This window comes from Corvus moneduloides, chromosome 4 (genome assembly GCF_009650955.1).
Source record: "Corvus moneduloides isolate bCorMon1 chromosome 4, bCorMon1.pri, whole genome shotgun sequence".
Classification (NCBI taxonomy): domain Eukaryota; kingdom Metazoa; phylum Chordata; class Aves; order Passeriformes; family Corvidae; genus Corvus; species Corvus moneduloides.
Window position 1 is genome coordinate 47,704,257 of NC_045479.1, and position 25,700 is coordinate 47,729,956.

General features: G+C 35.9%; 1 protein-coding gene across 5 annotated transcripts in view; it reads right to left on the bottom strand.

Moving 5' to 3' along the window:
- Nucleotides 1-25,700, bottom strand: part of IMMP2L (inner mitochondrial membrane peptidase subunit 2) — a 426,380-nt gene that overhangs the window by 289,889 nt on the left and 110,791 nt on the right. Inside the window, exons 4-5 of one of the 5 annotated variants that reach the window (XM_032107398.1) lie at nt 16,309-16,352; nt 16,109-16,216 (exon numbers count right to left, since the gene is read on the bottom strand). The exons of the other annotated variants lie outside the window; for them this stretch is intronic. Of the exons in view, the coding sequence (XP_031963289.1) occupies nt 16,197-16,216; nt 16,309-16,352 (64 nt within the window). The 3' untranslated portion in view covers nt 16,109-16,196. Of the gene's footprint in view, nt 1-16,108; nt 16,217-16,308; nt 16,353-25,700 lie in introns of those variants that run through there. 5 annotated transcript variants of the gene reach the window in all.

Consider the following 25,700-nt stretch of genomic DNA (forward strand, 5'->3'; position numbering starts at 1 on the left):
AAGAACTATAGAGGGAACCAGATAAACCTCACAACTCCAACGTGCTGGTAATCAAAACTAGGTAAATACTTTTTCTTACTGGCTGTTCTATTAGAAGGCCCTCCCCAGGAAACATCTGGTCCAAAAGACACATCCTGAAAAATCTCAGTCCTATCAGGTTTGGAAGACCATAAGCAAAAATTAATACCTAATAATGTCTTATCTGCTGTACTTGTGAAATTTAACTCTGAGGACAGAAGAATAATCCAAGTTTTATTAGCTGATGTATAACAGCACTAGAACTAAGAGACAGAATTGTGACTTGTGAACAGACAGCTTATAAAGTAGCTGATTTTAAAATTCCATTAAAATACATTTTTACTATAAATGCCATTTCTACTTAATCCAATTTTATTCATTACATATATTTATTACATACATACAAAGGAAGGCAAACATGTCACTGTAATCAAAGAACATCTCAAATTTTAAAAAGGCCTGTCAGAAAAAAAGTTACTCAGAAGAGAAGATAATTCAACTTCAAAATGCTTAATTTTAACATCTGATACCCAAATACTTAAAAAGGAAATATGAAAATACATATGGAGTCCATGAAGCAATAAAATTTTCTGGTTTCTATTTTAATAGAAAATATGTATTTTTACCTTAATAGGGACCAATTTTCTGTCATTGTTATTTATATCAAGCACTTGTAATATTGGTAAATTGCAATTGAGGGGCAAGTAAAGCAAGTCAAAATGACAAAAGATACTTATGATTCTTGTATGGTAATTACGCAATTTTTATATTAAGTTAAAGCAATAAGATGGACAAACGTGGGACATTTCAAAGTATTAGACCAATAAAAACATTTCCTCACCAATTTACCGTAACACCTGAAAAACTAATCTGGACCTATTCCATGAATGTACAAGTCTTTTCTTGATTTGACAATATCTTCAAAAAGAGATTGTTTGGATGAAGCAGGAACAAGTTGTTGACATATTCTGTCTCTGGATTCTCAAACAGAATGAAAAAATAAAATCAATACTAAACTACATTTTCTAAAGAACCCTGGTTGTAGGCAATATCGCTAGTAAAAAAAAAAATTGATATTTAGTGATATTTACTGCAGATATGGAAGCAAACCAAGCATTCTGAAAGTTTTGGCCTCCACAGTTTCATCTCTTAATGAAATCAAAAGCAATCAAAAGCAAACATTTGTCAATGTTCTGTCACCTCTCTATTTTAATAAAGAACTATTACAGCTGGTGGTGGGGTCCATGGCTGCGACCCAGGAAGAGATGACCGGTCCGGGGAGATGGTCCCGAAAGGAATCGCCTTCCTGAGGCCCGGTGTCTTCCTCTCAGCTGCTGGCAGAGGAGCCCTTGCAGAAGCTGTCAGCTCTTTAGTGATATCAGCTCGTGATTCCAGCTCAGCTCTGCAGGGCATCCTCTAGGCCAAACCAGACCGGAGAGAGAGACGAGAAGACCCGTATGGCTGGTTCCGCACAAAGGTAGCTTTATTGTGGGTTCCCTCTGGCGAAGGGAAGGCCAGGGACGAGCTCTCCCCTTCTACAGAGGCAAACTGGTCTTTTGTAGGGATACAGGGGATCAGCAAGGGGACCAATGGATTACAGAGGGTCTGGGATAGACCAATGGGTTACAGAACGATCTGCATAGGGTCTCCCAAAGGATTGTGGGTCTACTTTTCCTCACCATGACTCAAAAGTCCTTTCCAGGGAGTCCTGCTGGGCGATTGCGAAATCTCTTATCTCAGCAGACATCCCTCCAGGGCAGTGGCTGGGCATATCCCACAAAGAACTTCAAAGAATCCAATATTCTGTCTTATGTTTTAATTACCCAGCAGAGAGAGAAAAGCTTATATGCACATCCATTTACATTCAATCCATCTACCTGTCAAAGTACTTCATGAAAATAAATGTAGTCCTCATGAGAGAGAAATGCAGATCTGCTGAGGCTGTGTCTGTAAGGCTTATATGCTCTACTGTATTTCCTAAATTCTGAGAAACAATGAGAGGTGATTCTTCCATTAACACATGCATAGTTATCAGAACTTGAAAACTACCTCCCTTTGGAAAACAAAATGGAAAGTTTTTTCTTCACAGTCTTGTAACAATTTACAAAACACTGCATTTCTATTCAGCTACACTTCTGATACACATTCTAACCCATGAATGAGGACAAAAACCTATAATTAAGCAATTTCATTTGGAGTTAACATCTGCAGCACACAAATGACTGAAAACCATCAAATTTCATTGGCCAAGGTGCATGGGACAGAAAATAGAAGTCCTTTCTTAGCTGTATGAGGTGTGAATGCAAGATTAAATGTGTTTATTTTCATTTAATTTTCTAAGTTGCCTTCATATATAGAGAGATGGAAGATTGAAGATTAAGAAATACCTTTTTTAATTCATACTTTCAAATAAGTATTCAAAAGATATATGAATACAGAAAAATAATTTCCTGAATTATGTTTCTAAAACTCATTGTACAATGTCCATGCAATGCATACTTAAGAGATTACTTTGTTTCTAAAGTTAAAATACAGGTAACTAAAACATCTGGAGAAAACACAAATGCCACAGTAAATCATGGGTTTGCCTGGACTGAAGAGAATCTTGTTACTGAAAACTGGCTCTTTTTACAGCTATGTATGGTTTTCTTCTTGATTAATTGAACTGGGAAAGGCAGTACATTGCAGGGGTTCAAAACCACCTACATTACCTATCTATTCCAGGATGAGATAAATTGACTTTTGAGTGAGTCCTTTCTCTTTATAAAGCAAACCTGGATGATTTTCCTAGACTACTTTGGTCACTAAATGTATTCAACTGGAAAAGGAATAGATGACAGAATTATTTAGCTACTAATAAAAACACACTATTTTTGTTAAAATGCCAAAACAAGCAACAAGAAGGCTCTCCCCCCAGCAAGCAGACTCACAAGTTCTGCTACCCCTGTCTCCTTCATACGGGTTTGACTGCCCAGAAGCATGTCCATGGACATAGCCAGCTCAGATGGAGTCTGTCACCATGGGTCCTGGAGCAGGGGGGGTCTGCCCCTTGTCTGGCCTTGTGCTGGCTGCAGCTCATTCATGGCTACCAACTTGCCCCATGGGGCTGTCTTTAGATGGCTAAGGTGGCCTACTTTGACCATTAACCAAGAGAATATATTTGCTTTCAATGGGATGCATCACATGTTTACATTTATGCATCAGTTTAGAGTTATATTGGATATGCACGCCCTGACCATGTTCAAGCAATGTTTGAGTTTGCAGTATAACCTACAACTCATTAAACCACAAAACAAATGGCTGCAGTTGTTTAATATTTTTATCAGTTTTCCTTCCCCTCATCACTTTCAGTGTTAAGACTCAAAAACTTGCCACTGTAATTCAGTGACTTGTTCTATTTTTATAAATCCACATGAAACAGCCAATTATCCCACTCCCTACTCTTAGTTAAAGCAGTCACAACTAACTAACAGCTTTTTTCCGTGCTATTTGAGCTTCTGTAAACTTTACATCTCATGAAGTGGAGATTGTCCTTATCTCCCACACTGAGGTTATATACAAGCTGTGGGCTATTTGTGTCACCAGTGCAAACAGACAACCACCACAAACACTCTCCTGATGGATTGTCCTGATGGATCATTTGGGATTGTCCTGATGGATCATTTGGGACCTCCTTGAGAGAGCCGAGGGCAAGCTGCCAGATAAAAATCAGCAGCAATTGATTTCCAGCAGAATCTTGAAAATCAGAGACATACATCTCACTTGTCTCTTCAGATGCACAACTACAGATTCTCCTACTGTGCACTGCAAAAGAAAATACCCATGAAGGACTAGTGGTTTCACTCAAAAGAACCACAAACTGCTATACTTTATCTTTAAAAACAGTAGCATGCTGTGTTACCAGTTGTTTCAACACACCAGTACGTACTTAAATTGAAGGTGACAACATATTAAGGGTTTGACCTTTGGAAACTGAGTATTTCAAGTTGGGGATAATTTACACCACCTACTTTATATGCTTCACTTGCATATGTATCCCAGGCTTCCTATATAGTCACTGAAGCACAGTTCCTTCTGTTTTAAGCAATACAGTCACATTTATGATCAAGCCAAATGCATTTGGTCTTTTGGTGTTGTGGGAGAACAGGAAGAACCCTAAAAGTAAACACAATGGCCAAATGGTACTGCCTTGGAGACACTAAAGTTACAGCAAAAGGTGGCAAACTTGCAGCAGCATCTTCTTACACAGTGACAAGTAGCATGGCAAGATAAAGAAGTACTCAGCAAAAATTAATTTTTAGAAACTGAAATGCTAGAGAATGTTCCCAAGTAAGATGTTGCCTGGTACTACAGTACTATCAGAGTCTGAATCTGCATAATTTAGACATTAAAAATCATACTGTTAATTCTACCAAAACCAGAAAGACTACAGGCAAATAAATGTTAAGCTCTGCCGATGCACTTGTAATTCTTCTAAGTAATCCAGACATTTTTACAGCTTATTTCATAGTACTGTAGGAGTCTAACAAGGCACCCCTGTTCTGTGGCATTAAAACAACTCTAGTAACTGTTGAGACTGTTAAAAATACTAGTAACACCCACACACCAGAGAAGATTCAACCTGCTTGTAAAGCCTAGAAAGTAGTTCACTCCTGTTCTTAAAAACTAAGTGATAATAACACAGACAAGAAGTTTCTTGCCTTTTTTCTACATTGAAATATATTCATGTTAGTTTCCTAATATGCAAAAAAAGAAAACAAAATTATTAAAATGGAAAAAGGTGTATGAAAAGTTGAGATAAAAATCTGAAATTGAAACTCTTAAATGTATTACTATATAAAAGTGCTATTCTTCCAAAATAATATAATACAAATAAAAAATGCTTCAAGATGTAGACATTTTATTAGCTTTGTATCTGAGAATGTACTATTTTTGCAATGGCTGTTCCAGCATATGACATCATTCTTTTTAGTTTAAGTGCTAAAGTTTGCAAAAATAAAATCATAAAAATAAATTCAGAAATGTATGCAACTACAGGTACAAGCAAAATATATTATCTTCTGTTAAGTTGTTTTCTGTTTAACAATGGCTTTAATAATATCATCAAAAGAAATGAATTCAACTAATTGTGCATGTCTGACATTGACATGATATAATACTTTCTATTATAAACAGAAACCACATGTGGTCAACTGTAAGAGCTCTAGATAAAAAAAAAAAACAAAAAAGCCAAACTGGTCCCCCATGGAGGACGGAAATCAGCACTAACTGACATTACACACAAGGAGGAACCATATGTGGAATCTCAGACAGAAAGCCACATAGAGAGGTTCCTAACATATATTATTGTATTACTGGTGCAATATTTAAATATTGTAAATATAGGACCCAGGAGATTACTCATATTATCCAGGAAATATAAGGTATCATGGCAATCAACTGAGATAAGAAATAGTCAACATGCTATTAAGAGGTCTCATAGATCAATTTCTACAGAGATTATAGAAGTCTAATAATTATGACCCTGAATAAATTTTCACAATAACTAAGGGAATTAAGGAAAAGGCTCTTTAAAACATTCAGCATATCTGCATAATGTAACCATGTTAGGTACCTAATTCGGATATAGGCATGAAAAGCTTTAAATGGCCAAGTGAGAGCCTAAGACATACCCAAAGTTCAATATGCCATTGTGACAGGTCTGTGTTACACACTTTGGAAGCCTCCAAAAGGTTAAAAAGCTGAAACACTTTCAGCATGGATGTTGAGTTTAGCTGATGAGCACCAGTCAGTGTATTGAGAGGTTACTAGGGCAGTGAGAAGCATTAATAATGGTGATTTCTCAGTTGAAACTGTCCAGGACTGACTGGTTTTGTAAATGGGCTTAGGAAATTAGATGGATGATATAGTTCCCATAATTGTGGCCCCACTGTGGTTATCAAGCAATTGCAAAAATCTGAGTTTAAATTTGTACTAAAGCGAAGAATACAGATCCCTGTGTAAAGAACATAAACATGCCTAAAATATAATGGAATTATATGTAACAATACTTTACAGTTCAAGAATGTATTTGTGACAATAAATAAATGTGAGAATGCTATTAGTGTCACCATATGGCTATTCACTAACACAAGTTCTGTGTGAGATATTCAAAGAATTATTGCTACTATTTCCATATTTCTTAACTTAGCTGCATCGAGAAGAAAAATCCTACCATTAAAATAACATTATTGCTTAAATAATCATGGGACCCTAATGTTCATATTCTTACAAAATTAGTAGAAGACTGAATCTGCATTAAAACAACTGTACACAACGTGAATTTTTCATCTATCAAGTTTATATTAACACCCTATAGGAGCCTAGGAAAAAAAACAGAAAAATTAAAATGGTGGAATAAGAACCGAGAATTTTGAGAATATGTTTAAACTTATTTTATATATAATTGCTAAACAACTGTAGAGCAGAAAGTTAGGGTGGCCAGACAACATGTAAGTTACATTCCATAGTACAAGGAAAATACAATTCCAAAGAATCCACCACCAAAAACTTTGTAACTAAATTTCGCGGTCTTCTCACTCCTTAAATAGGAGAAATTGACAGAAGTGATCCCAGGTAATTTTTTTTCCCCTGTTTCCAAGTGCTTTCAAAAAGAGAGATGTATGATAAAAGAGCAATAATCACATCAAAGTCCCATATCACAGTAAGAGAAATGAGTACATCCCTGTCCTTTTTTTAACATCAGGAAATTTGAAAAAAAATATAATAATATAAACCTATCTGAGAAAAGATAGTAAACTTTTCACATCAATAGATTCAAAGGCCTCTTAAAATTAAGTTGCTCTTACTCAGCTGTCACTATCCACATTGCACAGGTTAAGAAACTGAAGTAAAATATGAGTTGTCTGTGGAGTTTCATAATGACATTAAGGAAGAAAGGAAAACCAACATTCAGAACTTGCTCATCTCAAGCCCTACTCCACCAGAGCATTCTGCCCATCTCATCTTACCACAGAAGAGACAAAGACCTTTACTGTATATTAAAATACATTTTAAAATTATGCACAAAAGAAGTCTGATAACTAAATATCCCGGATATTTAGTATCTATAATATTCAGTAGAAAGTAAATAATTGTTGTTATCTTCAATGATCACCATGCAAATCACAGGCTGCATGGATAAAATAGGAGTATATGATATTCAGAACAAATTCCTGGTTTGTTAATATACATAATGATTAGTCATAACCACATATAACTATTTTGCAAGCTAGTAACACTAATAAAATTAAAATAATGTCTGCAATGTGTAATTTAAATAGGAAAAACCTCTTTTTGTACCACATGAATAACAGAGCAATTTCTTTTAAAAAGTTCACAGTAGGGTTTTTTTAAAACCATCCTGCTTTTTTTTTCCACAATAATAGATTTTTCTCTATGTAACATATTTGCCTAATTAATAACAAGGAGCATTCTATGAGTCTATGAAAAATCCATGACAGAATTCCTCTGAAATCCTCTACAACGGATTTTATATTTTCTATTTAAATTTTACATCCCACTGTGAGCCAAGCTATGGTTGCTTGCTAATTTCTCTAAAGCACCCTGACTGGAACTCATTATTACTCTAAGTCCACTTTTCAGGGAGGAATAATTCAATCATATTATATTTTCTAGAGCTCTGGATCAATTCAAACATGTAATAAGAACAAATTTAAAAGGCATTCTTCCTTCAATTAGGAAGAAAGAAACTTAAGTTACAACATTTCTTATACTACCACTGAAGAAATAGAAGTGTATATGGGCTTAGATAAAAGAAATCCCCATTGTTTCTCCTCATGCTTCAAACCAGAAGACACAAGCTTTAGTAAGGAAGCTATAAATACAGAAAAGTTGTTGGTGCTCTCTTACAAAAAATATTTTTTCTTCTGATAGGATGATGATAAATTAGAGCCTGGTCCCTAAACCTTTTTTTTCTTACTTTGCATTGACTGTGAACACTTTCCTCCACACAGAGCTTATAAAGTTATCTACTGATGACTCAGAAACCTACCTGTTGCACCAGCTTATCTCCTATACCTGGTTAACATCTCTCCTTAGGCATGCCACTGTCACTTTAAACATGAGTCTCCCATCTTCACTTTCAAATTTTCGGCCCTTTTTCCCATCACTATTACAACTATTATTATCTTAATCTTTCAAGACTACAGACCATATTTTTTCTTCTCTCGCCCCTCATTAGTTATCCAAAAATATCTCTCTAGTACCTATCATTTTATTTCCATACACATTTCAGCTAGCTCTGATATTCACCAACTCATCACTTCTATTAATAGGGCCTTGTTCTGGCCCTGAGCTCTTCTCTCACCAATCCTTTCTGTCTCAGTGACAATTTTTGTGCAACGACATTGTTGTCAAACCACATGGCTTTGACTCTGTTTGGTGAGACTTTCTTTGCTGCCATTTCAAAATCTAGATTAAGAACAATGTCATAAAATTTTTGAAAACACTCTGTTTAGTCTGCTTTCCTGAGCCCAATTCCTCACCATCCAATCCACCATAGGTTGTCCACATATTCTTCAAATCCCTTTTGTTAAGCTCCTCCATCAGAGGCCTCTTTTGTTAACACCTACCTTCAGCCTACATAAAACCAGCCAGGTGATTGCTTCTGACAAGTATATGCACTTACATTCAGCTCTACTTACTCACACCCATGTGCAATCTGACATGGCTGATGAGGTGGTTTGTATCAGGAATGCAACCTGAGCTATATGAAGTGCAATATGGCAGAAGAAAGAAAAAGAAAATACTATATATACTGCTCTTTTTAGCTCATTTACAGTACATTCATACCGTTTGTAGTGATTATAGTATTTGTCTGCTCTTGTGCCCATGTTCTACATGTTCATATATGATGCATGACAGAATTTCATTGCTTCTGAACTACAGAAATACTGTATTATAAACTAGGTGGCGCTGATAAGTAATGCCTATCATCACTGGGTAATGTGTTTAAAGGATTATTTCATCTGACTAGATACTAATCTGCCTGCTACATCTGATACTCATCCTCATCTTAACAAATAGATTTATATTAATGGCTTTCTCAATTATTTTTTTCTTAAATGCTGTTCTGCAGTGGAGATACTTGATACTGTCATTTAAAATCCCACACTTGCATCTGTCCACCTGATCAGATTTGAGACAAGAACTGTGTCTTGTTTGTTTTCTAAATGAGCCCCATACACATTATATGCATCAAACATTAGCTCATTCATCAATAAGGGTTCTGCTATTCCATTACTCTAGGATTTTATATAAGAATTAGACTGTATACTATTGTTTGCTATCCTTCTATATATTGTTTGGAGTTTTTTCCAGATGAAAAATAGATCAAATACAAAGAAACTCAAAATATGAACATACCATGTATCAAACATGCATAATTCCCTACTTACATGAAAAGATTTAGAGTTTGCTACACAGTGGGAATAATTCAGTTCAATTTTTAACACTGAGATAGTTATATAATCCCATCTAAACAAAGTCTTGTTCAGACAGCTCAGTATGATTGGCTGTGTGCAGAAATGACACAGATCAGAACTAGACAGTTCTAGAAAAGAACTAGCATACTTTTGCAGATGTTGCTCAACTCATTACACAACATGCAGAAGGTAGCTTGGGAAAAGGCAGAAATTACATTATCATACTGTCAGCACCTCAGCAATCTCCACCATAGAACTATGGAGTTTCAGTTTGTTTTTAAAAAACACAGTAAAACCCTACACTGAAATGTAGAGCAAATTTCTATAACGAAGCAAAATCAATAACTGTAAAATTTACAAGTGAAAATGTAAAGGACATTTCCTGCAGCTGGTACAGATATCCCATTAAATTTTAAAGAGCCTACTGCTGATTGTGAAATATGAGTATTAGGTGACCGGAGCATGGAAAATGCCCTTAACCAATCTATGAAATGGCTTTCCCTTCCAGATCACGAAGAAATATACACTGAAAGAGCTGTGTAGAATGGAGTTGAATAAGAAAAAAATGGGACAAAGAACAAAAAAAATGGACTAGTTGTTTCTTTTACCATAAACTTTCCTGAATATGCTTTAGGGAAATAGAGACAGCTACAACACAGGAGAAAAAGGACAAGTGTGGGCTCCTCGGTGAGTGTTCAACTGAGCAATAACTCAGTCCCTTTAAGAAGCTATGAGTTTAACATACAGCTGAAGTACATCAGCAAGGAGAGAAATCCAATCTCCTCAGAGATTATTTATGACAAAGTGCACCTAACTGAGGCACAATTTGTTTGTGGAATTGTAGTCATTCCATTTCAACTAAACAACAAATGAATCTGCCTTGTAGAGGATTCGTTCAGGGTATAAAAGAAAACAAAAGAGAGAAACAGATACAACACTTCATTTACACACCGATTTACAGGCTAACTTACAGAAATGATTGATAAAGCAATTTTTGAAAGCAGAGAACTCTCTGAAAGAGAAGGCCTTTGAATCACATCTAAATTTCTTCATCTGTAAAGTGAGCACTTTTTATTTCAGATTTATTAATATATACTCGTTGGATTAAAATCCATACTTTGTCTCATATTACTGTTTCCCCATTTACTTTACATGGTTTAATTGCAAATTTTGTTGAACTCAAAGAACTAGAATGATTCTTGTTTTATATAAAAGTAAAACACACGCTAAGATTAAATTTTTTAAAGTACCAGAGTACAGTGTGTGCTAGCAGATTCCTGTGGGCAAGGACACCAGAAGCACTGGGGGCTTCCACAGGGCACAGCCTGGTAGTCAAGGCTTTTCCCATTATCTCTAGCCAGGGAGCAGGGCATCCAGGGGCCAGCTGGGGCAGCCCTTGGCATCAAGGCACCTCCCTGCAAATGTGCTTTTCTAATTATTCATATTTAACTTCTATTATGTGTGCTATTTTAAAGCAGTCTATTTGAAAGTGCTCACATTTTAAATTGGATTTACTGTGAAAACACTAAAATCATGTAACATTGGCATATTGACATATCAATCAATATTTTATCACTTGGCTTGATTTTATTCAAAATTAACTTCAAATACATTCACTGAAAATTAAAAACTGGAAAGGAATTTTGGTCACTAATTATAATTTTGGGTCAATTTCTGCTCCTTGTCTTGTCCATATCTACAGCAACACTTTTCATTTCTCCATGCAAAACTCATATGAGCATGAAACCAGTCAACAAATATGAGCACACATCAAAGAGTAAACAAAAATATTCAGGGATAGACTAGACAAGATTACAAGAGAGGCATTGCTTCAGACTTGAAATTAGAGTAGCAAAAACCTGAAGTTGCTCAGACACAGTAACCAGTGGTTCCAGAAAAACCACACAGGTCCACAGAAAATGAGTAGAGAAAATAGCCATTATGCACCAATTAAAAGCAAAGGCGTAAATTCCAGTTCTTAAATACTACCAAAAAAGGCAAAGTGACAGTGCTTTTGAAAAGTGGCATTTGCTTTTCAGGTACTGAAAAAATACTTCTTAATTAAAAAAGAAACTACTGAGAATACAATTCAATAGATATTTCCAAGCAGAAGAGACAACAGCTATTGCAAACATTCAAATAGAAGAAAGGCAAAAGGCCAAAACTAGAGAACTAAACAATTTAGAGAATCTGTACTTGAAATAGGATAAATTAGCACCTACTGAAGAATAGTGCAGAATTATTTACAAAACAAACCCACCATAAACAAAACATAAAAAGGGAGTAACCAGACTGCTTGTCCAAAAGCTGAAGATAAAAAGAAGAGCCTCTATCAAGCATATAAAAAAATTTTATTACAGAATTAGAAGAGGTGCATTGTATTTTTAATTGAGAACTTCAAAACTTTAAAAGACATAGAAAGATAACTGAACTTTGCAAAAGGGAGGGAATTTTCTGTGCTAATGAAAGAACAATGAAAGTGGGAAATTGTATGGAAAGAATGCAGTTAAGTGAAGCCAAAGTAGAGAGATGGGACTCTTAGAATTGACATAAGTTGCATATGAGAAACATATATCTATGTTTGCAAGTAGCTACATAATATCTTATTTTGATGCTTTGAAAAATATCTGCTTTATATACTATGCAAATAAAATCAGTATTACTAACACCACTAAATTTAACACAGTGCAAGAGTATGTAAAATGGAGCAGCTAATCTCAGAAAAGGTAAAGGAGCAAAGAACCTGACCACCAATTTTAGTAACACTACAAAAGATGGTTTAACTTAATAGTTTCTTGTTTCGCCAATTATGCAAAATTTTTTGACTATCATTATTGCAAGAAGTGATGTGTGAAATGGGATTTCCTAGACACACCATAGACTGATAAGCAATATATATTAGCTGTAGGGAAAATGTCAATAGATGTGTCAGGACAGTTTAAATCGAGGAATATATTGCCAAAAATGTGTACAATTGCCTTTGGTTTAGATACACATGTCTAATTAATAATGTGAGACTCACTGGAGGATTTCAGTCAAAGAATGAAACTTAAAGTTGTCATACACTACACTATAGCATATAATTTACACAAATACTGAAGAAATGGAACCCTGTTTAGGGTTTAGATTTAGCGGTATCAAGATACTTTTTTCTAAAAGTACTATTTTAAAATGTGTAGAAACTTACTGTATATTGGTTTGAAACTTCCTACTACACATATTGATTTTTATATTTGGAAGAACTTGCACCCTTCTGGAGAAAATGTCCAGCACTTAGATGAATAACTGTGTTACGTGATGGGTGAGCAACTGGCTCATGGGTCAGGCACAAGGGGTTACACTGAATTGGGTGACATAAGGCTCACGAACTCTCACTAGTGGGGTTCCACAGGACTCCATCCTTGGCCCTATGCTCTTCATCATCTTCATAAAAGACTTGGACACAGGATTGGAAGGGACACAGGGCAAGTTTGCAGATGATACAAAAGTGGGAGGAGCTGTTGTCTTTCTCAAAGGCAGGGAGGCCCTGCAGAGACCTCAACAAATTAAAGAACAGGGCAACCATCAACCATATGAAGTTCAACAAGGGAAAGGGCCGGATTCTGCACCTGGGATGGGGCAACCCTGGATGCACGGACAGACTGGGGAACCAGAAGCTGAAGAGCAGAGCTGTGGAAAGGGACCAGGAGGTCCTGGCCAGTGGCAAGTCGAACATGAGTCAGCAGTGCCCTGGCATCCAGGAGGGCCAGGCTTGTCCTGGGGTGCATCAGGCACAGCATTGCCAGCCGAGCAAGGGAGGGGATTATCCCGCTCTGCTCTGTGCAGGACAGAGGGCAGCCTCACCTCGAGTGCTGGGGGCAGTTTTGGGTGCCTTAATACAAGAAAGATATAAAGCTATTAGGGAGTGTCCAAAGGAGGGCCACAAGGAAGGTGAAGGGCCTTGAGGGGAAGCCGTGTGAGTGGCTGAGGGCACTTGGTCTGTTCAGGCTGGAGAAGAGGAGACTGAGGGGAAACCTCATTGCAGTTCCAACTTCCTCGAAGGTTAAGTGGGCAGGAGGCAGGTACCAATCTTTACACTCTTTTTCTGTCACTGGTCACTTTCCCTGACCACTGACAAGACCCAAGGAAATAGCATGAAGCTACAGTCATACTATTCCATTTCTCATCCATGTTCATCTAACCCAGAAAAGCCTTTTACTCCACTTGTCACTTACTTTTCACCCATATTCTTTGCTCTTAGGCTGCATTTATGACACACCTAATTCATTGTCCTTAGCACTTGTTTTTGTCTTGCTGCCTCAAATGTCAGTTCTGAGCTATTTCCCAAGAAAGTTCATTTCTAGCCATAATCTGTGCAGATTCGAGTCAATCTCTGGACTGCTAATCTCAGGATTTATTTTAGCTTTGGTAGCACTCATACAGCTGACATAATACAACAGAAGAATATAAATGATGTCACAGAAATTTGCAGTACGTAACATCTTTCAGTAACCCTAACTTAAAAAAACATAGCACTAACAAAAATCCCACAATTAGCAGTAATTAACAGATCTGGAATAATTTACACAGATATGACTAAATACAGTTGCTTCCCAGGTTTTTATGTCCTGCCTCTCTCTAGCTACCTTTAAGCATAAAGTCATCCTTTCTTGTAGGACTGCTATTTCACATCAACAACAAATATTTTAATCTGAAATAATATCTAACAAAGCAGGGAGAAGGGGAGATTTAAAGGTTAGTCTAAATATTTTCTCTAGCTCATATTTGCATTCATTACTGCAGACCAAATGCATATACAGTTGAAATGTACTGCAGGACAGCATTGAATAGGATATTGTCAAATCAATGTTTCACTGAACTTTCTGACAGATTAATATTAGTGTCTTTTTGGTTTACAACATTTAAACTACAACATAAAACTACAGGATAGAAAATACTCTTTTTGGAAACCGCAACTTAAAAGATTTTCATTTTCTTCTTCATATATATATTCAGTTTTAAATAGTCTTATTAGTTGTCTTTTCTATGCAGTTTTAATCAGGAAATATACAGCAAAACCTACATGAGAAAGCTATTTCACAGATGACAAAATTCTCTGAAGTAACAGTTATGGAAACAACTTATTGTATGCAAAGTAAAACAAATCTGTCTTCAGGGAGGACTGTCAGAATACACAGTAACTTACAGACTAGATAACGGATGAGTCTCACATATTGACACTTTGTTGCAACCACGCAAATCACTCACTATGCTTATCTAGAAATTGGCTAGTTCTCCATCAATGAGGACTTCTTATCTCATCTGGTGTTTTCTAAATTTGTTGTGGATTCTTCAAATAAGAAGATACATCTTCCATTCAATGAAAAGCAAAAATAATCTAAGTGGCATTTTTTTTTAACAGTTTTGTAAAATAAATATGCTTCAATTATATATGAAACTTCAAAATTAGTCAATACATCTGTCTTTCCTACTACCACTTACCTAAAGAGTTCTCCTCTAGACAGCTCATCTTATGTACAAGAACTGACGAAAGCAGTTGCATAAGAAAATGGCCTCATTATGGCCAAAACTGTAGCCCCACACATAAAGAAAGCGTCAATGAGTAAGGAGAGCTCAGGCTGATCAGAGTACGAAAGCAGTTCTCTGCCTATGAAGTTATCAGAAAACTCTCCAGAGACTTCATAAAGGTGGAAAAACTCTTCTCATGATTACAACAAGAAGCATGACCTAACAAATCAAACACCGACCGAGATATGCAGTTTTTCACTGAATAAAAAAAAGTGAAAGGAATTTGCTCACTGTAATAAACAGTAAATTCTTATTATGTAAAAATAAATAAATAAATAAATAAAAAGACTTGCCATTTTGCAAAATAGACTGATTTAAGTTATGTGTTAATTACACATTCCTCTTTCACAGTGTCTCACTACAGGTAATAATACCAATTTAAATAAGCCAGTGCCTTACTCAACAATAGTTCAAGCAGCACAGATTTCAAAGGGTGGAGAAATATTCAATTTTAATACAATCACAATCTTTTCTCCAACAAAAGCTTGTTCTTTCAGTGATTTTACTGAAGCAATTCTCAAGTTATTCTATGAGGCAAATTCTTTCAAGTTTTGTATCTCTTTTTCAGCCCAGGGATTAAATTCATTCTAAATTAAAACCTCTTTACGTCTTTTTATGCCAGTCTGCATTATATATTTCCATTAGTACAGTAAGAAAAAAATGCATGAATACTTGTTTTTTAAGATCGTCTTCCTGTTATGGAAACTACACTTTCCCTCAATTTTTCTTACATATTAAAAATCTTCAAGTTTTTAAAATAACATGAATAAATGGATTGCTTCAGCTGTAATATGTATCAAATCCAAAAAAGATTGAACAGCATAATATAAACTACTTCCCAGTTTTCAATTTCTTAAAAATTCTTCAGTTGCTCATAGAGATTTTTCTAAACTTAAAAGAAAATGAACAAACAAACAAAATAAAAAAAACCAGACAAAACTAACAACACAAAACAAAACAAGACATGAAAAGCAAAATAAACTCATTTATGTTTCCTGTCAATTTGAATGATTTGTTTTCCTTAGTTTCTGTCCTGGCACATAAAAAACTTCGAGATCTGCATGGCCTACTTTCACTGCCATTTCAGGAAGGATTCATGTCGTCTGCTTTGGAGGTGTCTGTATCTCAGCTAGTTCCCTTATGTTCTGTGGTGAATAGAGAGAAACTGGTCACTTTTAGTACCCAATTTATGTAACTTATTTTAGATGTCTGTTTCAAAATGAGATGGGTTACTCACCTGGGAATGCCCATTTATCTCCACTGACTGCAAGGGAGAGAAGTCTGAAAAACGAACTTAAATTTAGACACCTTCATTTGGCCAGATGAAACCCAGGCTTATAGTCCTTCCAGATACAATCTCTATTTCACATGCCCAATGGGCCTTCTGCGTTTAAATCCTGTATAATAGAACCTTGTTTCCTGACAAAGTTCCACTGTTCTACTCCCTGAGCCAGTCACTAGTAATTTGCTTGTAAACTCTGTAAAAGACAGCATTATTCCAACAGTGACATGGTTTGTTTTCTCTTGTCTGTATGTTTTTGATTCTGCTATTACAGCATCATATAGCTGAACTTCCACTAAAATTTGGGCAGATCTAGAGCTAGCCATTTTCTCTCATTTTTTCAGCTTCCTAAATTTGTATGGAAGTTGGTATACTATTGATTTCATGCCCTCGTTTGGGGTTTTTTTTTAAAGTGCCCCTTTTTAAAGGGCAACCCATTATATTTTATTTCCTTTTAAATTGATTTCATTCTCTGAGCTATACTGCACTTAGGATAATTTCAGTATCTTCAACTGTAAGAATGTCATCCTAAACCACATTCTCTTCTATACTTCACAGCTTTCTTACAGCTCTTCAACTTAAAAACTTTCTTGCAATCTTCTTGATGTTAAATGTCAACAGTTTGGTTTTAGATGAGGTCATTCTCTCCTATGTAGGTGCCGTTTATTTGGAAAGTCCTTCACATAATGTTTCTTCCACAAAATGTTAAAAACCTTTACATATGAGCCTCTGAGTTTAAAACATTGGGTTGATGAGCAGAGCTAATAGCCAAAAGCAATAGCTTTGGATTTATTTCCATATTTCTAACCTATTTTGGGTTTTGGACAGGTTTATTTTGGACTCATTTACACTAAAATAATTATTTAACTCCCAGAGTGGCATTTGCTAATCCCTTTGCAGGACACAGATTATCTACTATCCTTCAAAGGACTGACAGACTGTCACTAACAAGCATTCTAAATTAAAACTGCTGTTATGTTGCAATTAACAAATAGAAATAAATAACTGATATAGCTAAATCTCAGGAATCCAAGATGAGGTTGTTCAAGTACACCACAGCTCTCATTTTCTTAACAACTCTTCAAAAACACTGGAGTCAAAACACAGTTTTAAAACAAACACACATTTAATTCAAGCCCTAGGAACAGAACAGAAAGGTTTTTCTTGCTTGATTCCCAATAGAAACACTACAGCCACTTATTGTTTAAAGTATTAATTCTTCAGAGACACATTAAAGACTCCATCAATATGTAAACCACTTCACTGTATCATTTGTAGCTTTGCTTGACATTTAGTTTCATACACAAAAACCAAGGGACAAAATTGTTCTTCATGCGTGTTGATATTCTAAATTTGAGGTACATCAGAAATAAACCTGGCATTCTTCCAGTTTATTTCAATCTGGTCACACTAGGGAAAATATGCTTAGGTTTTAGCCTCCCAATAATTCTCACAAGAATCAAAGCTATCTCTCCAAATGAATTGTTAGCAACAAAATTCACTATCCACTATCCAAGGTCAAAAAATATTGCTGACCGTATATGAAAACATTTTAAGGAAGCTCATGAACAAAGACAGTAACCTTGATATTTTTCATTTACATGCTTTGATAAATCCCTTTTGGAAGATCAGGCACTTAGTATTTATAATTAATGATGATCTGCACAGATATAATAAGCAAACTGCATTGATTTCAGCCAAGTTGTATGGAGTAAATGATCTGATAGCTTTTTTCCACACTTATCGCATTATATTCCAAGATTAATTTATCTACATTAATTCTGGTGCTACCTTTCTTGACTATAAAGTGACAAGTGGAAGGAAGGGACTATATTCTTTTCTTCCTGAGTAAGTTCCTTTCACGAAGTTTACTACAGACAACCCTCAGATTTCCTGGAAAGAAATATCAGCTTCCCTGTAGAGACACTCCACAGTACAGATCCAGAAAGTACATAATCCTTGCACACAAAAGTAAGCCTGATAGAATGACTGTGTTACCTATTCACACCACTATAGTTTCAGCAGCTTTACCATCATTACCAATCTCTAATATTTTGATTTATATATACAACTTTCCAGGTTTATTCCAACCTGAGGTTAGATAGACCTTGGTTATTTATACAATGATAGCTCATCTGTCATACACAATTTTGAAACAAGATAATTAAAGCCCATAAGCAAGGGTGCTGGGTATGCTGGGATTCCAGGTGGACTTTGAGAGCTGTCTCAAACTTGTCTCTTTTGTAACCTAGGATTTCCACCCCCCCAGCCCCCACCCCCCCTCATATCTCAGTACCACTTGTGCAAGATCACAGTGCTTCCCTGCCTGAAAAAGCTGTTTGGAAAACAGTCACAAATTTTAAACGTATTTTACTTTAATGACATTGGCTATATATGCATTTAGATGGAAAACAAGGTGAAAGAGGCACATCCAAAATCAACCATGTTTGCAGACAGATAACTATGGAAATGATGAGACAGAAAAAGAGGATGTGAGCTCTACTACATCCATTAGCCAAACCCTTGGTAAATTATAGGTATCAAAATAAAGCTGGCATTGGAAGCTGTAACTGCCCACTTATCCACTGGCAGTCATGAAAAAAGAGTATATGCAGTACTTCCCATTCTGCAATTCCTTCTTGAAAAATTAATGAAGGCGATTTTGCTTCCAAATCTTTCAAAAGCTCACAGTATATACAAAAGTATTCAAGGACCATCACGCTGTCTTTTTATTTTCCAAGGAACAGACACTTGCATGTGGCTATACAGTCCTGTTAAATACCTTTTAAAAAGTAAACTTATGGTCCCAGCACTACTGAGAAGGCAGTACATTCAAAAGGCAGTAAAGCTCACATTCATCTAAGTAATGCAACTGTACAGTGAGCAAAAAATGTAAAATACTTTTGCTGGAGAACAATCTCTCTTCTAATTTAATACTGAAAAATCTGAAAAACCTGAAGACTATGCAGTGTTACATTAACTGATGCCACTTGATCTCAAAAATAACTCGTAACTTGTTATGATTACTGGTTATGATTTGGTCATGCATTTTAAGTTCATCTTCAATACTTAATTTAGACTTTGTGAGTTAATACATGATGTTCTATTCTCTAGTTTTCTAGAGAATTTCTTTACATCTCTTCATAATTTAGTTGCTTCATGTGCTGTGGAAAATTCAACAGGATGGAAAAACCATTATGAATATTTCCAGGCTACGGTGCAATGTGCCTAATGAGAAACTTAAATTTCATTTTCTCAAAAACCAACATATGTAGTACTAAAAGTCCTTGTCAGTCTTTAACTATAATTGTATTCTGCTCACTTCTAAGAGTGTCTAATTAGTTGTTACTCACACTGACAGAACACATACCCTCTCCTTCAGAACCAAATATGACACAGCAAAATATTTTTGGCATCTGTTGTTAACTATGTATTTTTGAATATTCCAGGAACACAGCCATCAGAGACCAAGAGATTCTGGTGTCATTTGAAATTGTCTGGCAAGATGGAAAAGTTTAGAATGAATCTTTTTATTGCCTCACATCAAGATCAACAGATAAAAATCTACAGCAATGTTGAGCTCAGACTATTGACAAGTAGAAATAGGATTTCTACCCATTATTTCTTTTCTTTGGATAGCAAATAGAGTAATGAAAGAATTAGCATGAATGTTTATGTCTGGCATATAGCAGAGCTTAGTAATTTGTAGAGTGCAGGAAAGTGAAAATTGGCTGATGGGTTTAATTTGGACTTGTTTTTACACTTAAAGTAAATTTAGCTAAATTGTTTGGATACAAAAATCTAAATGTTTCATTTTCCAAGCATTTAGTTTTTCAGAACCTCTTCCAGAAACAGTCACACATAGTATCATTTCCTTAAAAGATGCAATTCTAATGAATAAACTATTCATCTGTTAGTAAATTTTGTTTTGAAGCAATATGATTTACAGCCCAAGACTGTGAAGTTTGGAAAAACTTTGATATGTGACAGAAGCTAAGTTTAGTATAAAAGGTGGCCAAGAAATTCTTTGCTAGGATATGTAAATCATACTACTGCACTTACAGTAGTGTTGCCAGTACTGTCCAGTCTCACAGAATACCAGTGTCATTGTTGGAGCAATTCCAGAGAAGGGCTACAAAGACAACCAGATGGCTGGAGCACCTCTCCTATGAAGACAGGCTGAGGGGTTGTTCAGCCTGGAGAAGAGAAGACTTTGGGGAGATCTCATGCCTTCCAGTACCTGGAGGGGGCCTAAAGACAAGTTAGAGAGAAATTTTTATAAGGGCATGTAAATTTTTACGAGGACTGGACAAGGGTTAATGGCTTTAAACAGAAAGATCAGAGCAGATATGAGGAAGAAGTCTTTGATGGTGAGGATAGTGAGACACTGGAACAAGTTGCCCAGGAAAGTTGTGAATGCCTGTAAGTTTCAAGGCCAGGCTGGATGGGGTTTTGAGCAGCCTGGTCTAGTGAAAGGTGTCCCTGCCCATGGCAGGGGGATTGGAACTAGAAGTTCTTTAAGGTGCCTTAAAATCCAAACCATTCTATGATTCTATGTACACTTGGATCTTTCATACAACTTTATCAGGCACAAGAGAGGTAACAATCTTTGTAAAACACACAGTCCTTGCAGCTTTTGTGGTCAAAAAAAACTGTCTTACTCCCAAAATTTTCCCTTAATTTTCAACAGATTTCTACCAAAATCCTGTGACAGGCATTTACAATAAATTTTCACTTCCTTTAGACTGCCTGATTCGTACAATTTGCTAACAGCCTAAGCCCGAAGTATTCCTGGCAGATCTCACTCCCTTCACACTGCTTGACTAGCACAAAAAAGGTATCTGGAGATCCAGTTTTCCTATATGCTTACGCAAAACTGTTCGAAGAATGGAAATATCATTCATGCTGATATGCTTTTGGCCACTGGTCTAACCCAATGTGAGCACTTTAATGTTTTACCATATCATTTTGAATATAGTACCTAAAGCCACAGACATTCATCAATATGTAGGATATGGATATATACATATATATGGATATATACAATCTTACATCCTCTGACTTCTACTTTGTTATTTTCTTGTGAATTCATACCACTTGCTTTGCTTTTTGTCTGCTATTTAACATCTCGTTTTCAAAGATTTGTATGTCATAATCTCATGCTTTCATTACCATGTGATAGCTGTCAACTGAAACCCATAATTTTAGATACAGAGACAGGATTCCTTTTTTCTGCCATGTACACCACCTTAAATTCAACTATGATTTTCATTCTATTTACCATACACTCAATTCAGTAAAGTCCCCTGGCAAATTTTCATTGTTGGTGCTACCTTACCTACCCAGAGTAAGTTAGTAAGTCAACACCAAATTGACACATATCAGTGCTTACTGGGTTTTTTCCATATTATTTATGAATATATTGAAAAGCCTATGTTCAATAAAGATATTGCAAACTTCACGGGAAACCATTCTTCACTGATCAAAGCATCACACATTTTAATCAAGTATTTATCCTTGCAAACTTAAACCCAATAAATATTTTGCTTTATAACCCCCAGTAAAGTACCAGAGTTAGCATCCTTTATAAATTTGGGCCACATGTATTTATTAACAGGATTCACATAGCAACCAATTCTCTCAAAGCAGCACCAGATATCCAAAACTAAAAATTTCCTTTTACAACAGCCATGTTTGCTTGTCCAAAAGCATATGATATTTACCCATTCATTCATTAATTCTATTATCCACTCAATAATCAATAATGAAAAGGAAAAACCACGACTTCAAGTGCATTCAGATGGTAGTAGGAAGAGTTTTTGTTTTGCAATGATCAATTACACAAAATGATGGAGGAGATTCAATGTTTTCCTTAAAATAACAGAAACGCCACAGTTATATCAAAAAGTGCTTTATTTTCACACACAATTTCTTCAGTCTGTATTTCTGTCTAAAGATTGTATTAGACACTTTTAACAACCGCATAAATGGTCTGCATTAATGAACAGGTATTTCAGTCATTTATAGTACTGCTAATATTTTAACCTATGAAATCATTATGTAAATTAATTTCCACCACAGCCATTCAACTTCAAACAGCTGCACAAACCAGGATTTTTCCTTTTCTAAAGAAATCTGCATACTATTGTGTTTTGTATCACAATTATATAGCACCTGTATTGTCCTTTCCTGGAACAAAAGAGACCTTGAAGCCATGGTCCATATTTTAGGTGCTTGCTGTGATGCTCACCTTACCATCTGTTCACATTAATCTCTCAAACGAATCTGCTCAAAAGCATGCCAAATATAATCAGATTTATGGTAAAAAATATTTGTAATTAGAGGCAGAAAGGAGCACTTGATCACTAGAAGTAGTGAAGTTCTATGTACATCTTTAGTCAGTCACCTTTAAGCTTGCATTACCATAATTGACAGTTTTTCTTCTTTTGAAAACACCCACTTGACAAAGTGGACAAGATAATCTGGCTACTGTATTAGCTCTGTAGCTTTTATGACCAAGTGATTCTACACAGAAAGAGCATGACTTGGCCTCTCCATTTCCTTCTCCTTCTTATCACCCACTACAGCAGACTAGCAAAACAACCTACATCTTCGGAAAGAACATAAAAATGCTATTACTTAATGAATACTGTTGAAAACAACATAGGGTGTGTCACAGATTCTCAATACCAAAAGGATCATAGAATCATAGAATAGTTTGAGTTGGAAGGGACCTAAAGGTCTTCTAGTCCAATCCCCCTGCAATGAGTAGGGACATCTTCAGCCAGATCAGTTGCTCAAAGCCCCACCCAAACTGACCTTGAATGTTTCCAGGATGAGGCATTTATCACCTCTCGGGGCAACCTGTGCAAGTGTTTCACCAGACTCATTGTAAAAAACTTCCTTCTTATATCTAATCTAAATCAACCCTTCTCAAGTTCAAAAACTGTTACACCTTGCCCTATTGTAACATGCCCTGCTAAAAAGTTTGTTCTCATTTTTTAAAATCCCCTTTAGGGGGATTGAAAGGCTGCAATAAGGTCTCCCTGGAGCCTCCTTCAAGCTGAGTGATCCCAGCTCTTCCAGACTGTCTTCATAGGAGAGGTGCTCCAGCCATCTGATCATCTTTGTGGCCCTCCTCAGGACTCACTCCAACAATTACATGTCCATCTTACACTGGGTGCACCAGAGCTGGATGCAGCACTTCCAGCACTTCAGGTGAGGTCTCACCAAAGCAGAATAGAGGGACAAAATCACCTCCCTCAACCTGCTGGTCATGCTTCTTCTGATGCCAACCAGGAATGAAGACTGAACAAGACAAACGAATTTGAGCAGCAGGAAAGAGAGGAAGCCAGAGAAAAATAGGGCTATTTCCAGTCCTTCAGAAGCTACAGCTTCTCTTGTATCCTGAACCCCCTTAAATCAGCCTTCTTAGCTCTCTCTCTCCCATCCAAAATGCACTCTGTAATGATTATGAAACTGAAATTTCTTTCTCTCAAAAGTCTTGACTCACTTCTAATTATATAAATTCAGAGGTTATAAAATTGTGGTTACAGATGATAAAACTAGCAGAAATAGAAAATTTAATATAGAGAAGTTGGAAGATAAGCAGGAACCAAAAAGCTCTGTAAAAGAAGGTTCATTCTTCATGTAACAGTTACCAAAGTTTTAGTCTACTATCTGTTAAGAAAAAACCCAGCAAACTGGCAAAGTACTTTTTCATTGAAGACTAAGACATATGGTAGAAAAATATGACTAAGCAGAGACCCATATAAGGGCACAAACATGTGTTAAACATCAGCTATATTTGGCACAGCCATAGATCTCAGCACCTTGCACCTAGCCAGGTGGATGAACACAAGCAGGTGCAGATTAGAAACCAGGACTACATAATACCAAAGTCACATTTAGAGATCATACAAATACTAATAGGTATCAGTATCTCTGACATCAGATGAAAAAATGGGTTTCTCTGTGTTACACTCAGGCCCAGAGAAAAGCCAAAGCACAGGGATTGAATTAAAACCTTTGGATAAGCTGAGATACATGAAGTCACACCAAAGTGTGACTATATATAGAAATATAGATTTCTAACTTTTTGTAGAAATATAATTAAGTGCCTTGAACATTGAAAAGCTGCAGCAAAGAGACCTTAAAACACAGTTCTTGCTGCAGCAGTGTTACCTTTTTACAGAATTTACTTTAGACAAAATATAGATTAGAACTATACTGCTCACATTTTTTAGATAGAGTGTTCACAATAAGAACTGATAGAAACTGTATATGCAGATCTGTGTAATACCTATGTAATACTTGTGTAAGACTTACAACTGTTAGAATTAAACCAGGATAGGTTAAGAAAAGGAAAACTAGAATTGTGTGTTAATCTTACTGGTAAATTAACAAATATAATCCACACTTCTGTAAGAAAAGAATTAGAAAATAGAAGAAACTAGAATTAGAAGAAGCACCTGTTTTCTGCCTGCTGTTTGCTGTTGCTGCTTGGCCTTACCCTTGAACTCTGCCTTCAAGAAAGCTACGAGACTATGAAATAAAAAACGTAGCAGAACAGCAGCCTCCTCTGCTCTCTTACCCCAGTTCGAGAAGGAAGGGTATCCCATCGAAAGCTCAACATCCCTGTTTACTAAAATTTCTGATACTTGTTCTATTTGATTCTGATGAATTCTAAAACTTTGTATCATTTTAATTTTCTAGTTACAAGACAACACGCGTCCCAATAGAAAATTAAGCAATCACAAACACTGCATTTACATTCATCTATTTCTCCTCCTCAATTAGCAATATTAGTTTATACTACAAGAAACAGGTTAAAATTTTAAATTTTTTTAAAAAGAAAGTCTTAGATTTCATTGCATAGCCATACAGCCATGTCAAAATTATGATCTCACTCCCTGACATATTTGCAGCAGGTTTTAAAGGCACCATACTGTCTCTAACCCATGCTCTTGAAAAGATTGTTGCATAATATCTTTCTAAACTGGACCTATACCTATTTCAGAGACATCAGATAGGTCAAATAGGTCAATAGACAAGGCCACATTAAAATATCATCTTCCACATCATCTATCTTTATCCATTTGGCCAGCAAATTCAAATGCAATTCAGAAGAACGATGACTTAAAATATTTCATTTAGAAATAGCACTCACTCCAAACCATTTTAGAAAGTAATCTATTTAACAAATAAAGGTCAAGTGAAAATTAGTATTACATGTGATTTATAATGTTACATTTTAAGACAAGGGAGTAAAATAGACCTGATGTATTTGTGATAGCTTTTCTGAATGTATCAAATTGCATGAATAGAAGGATAATGATAATGAGCAA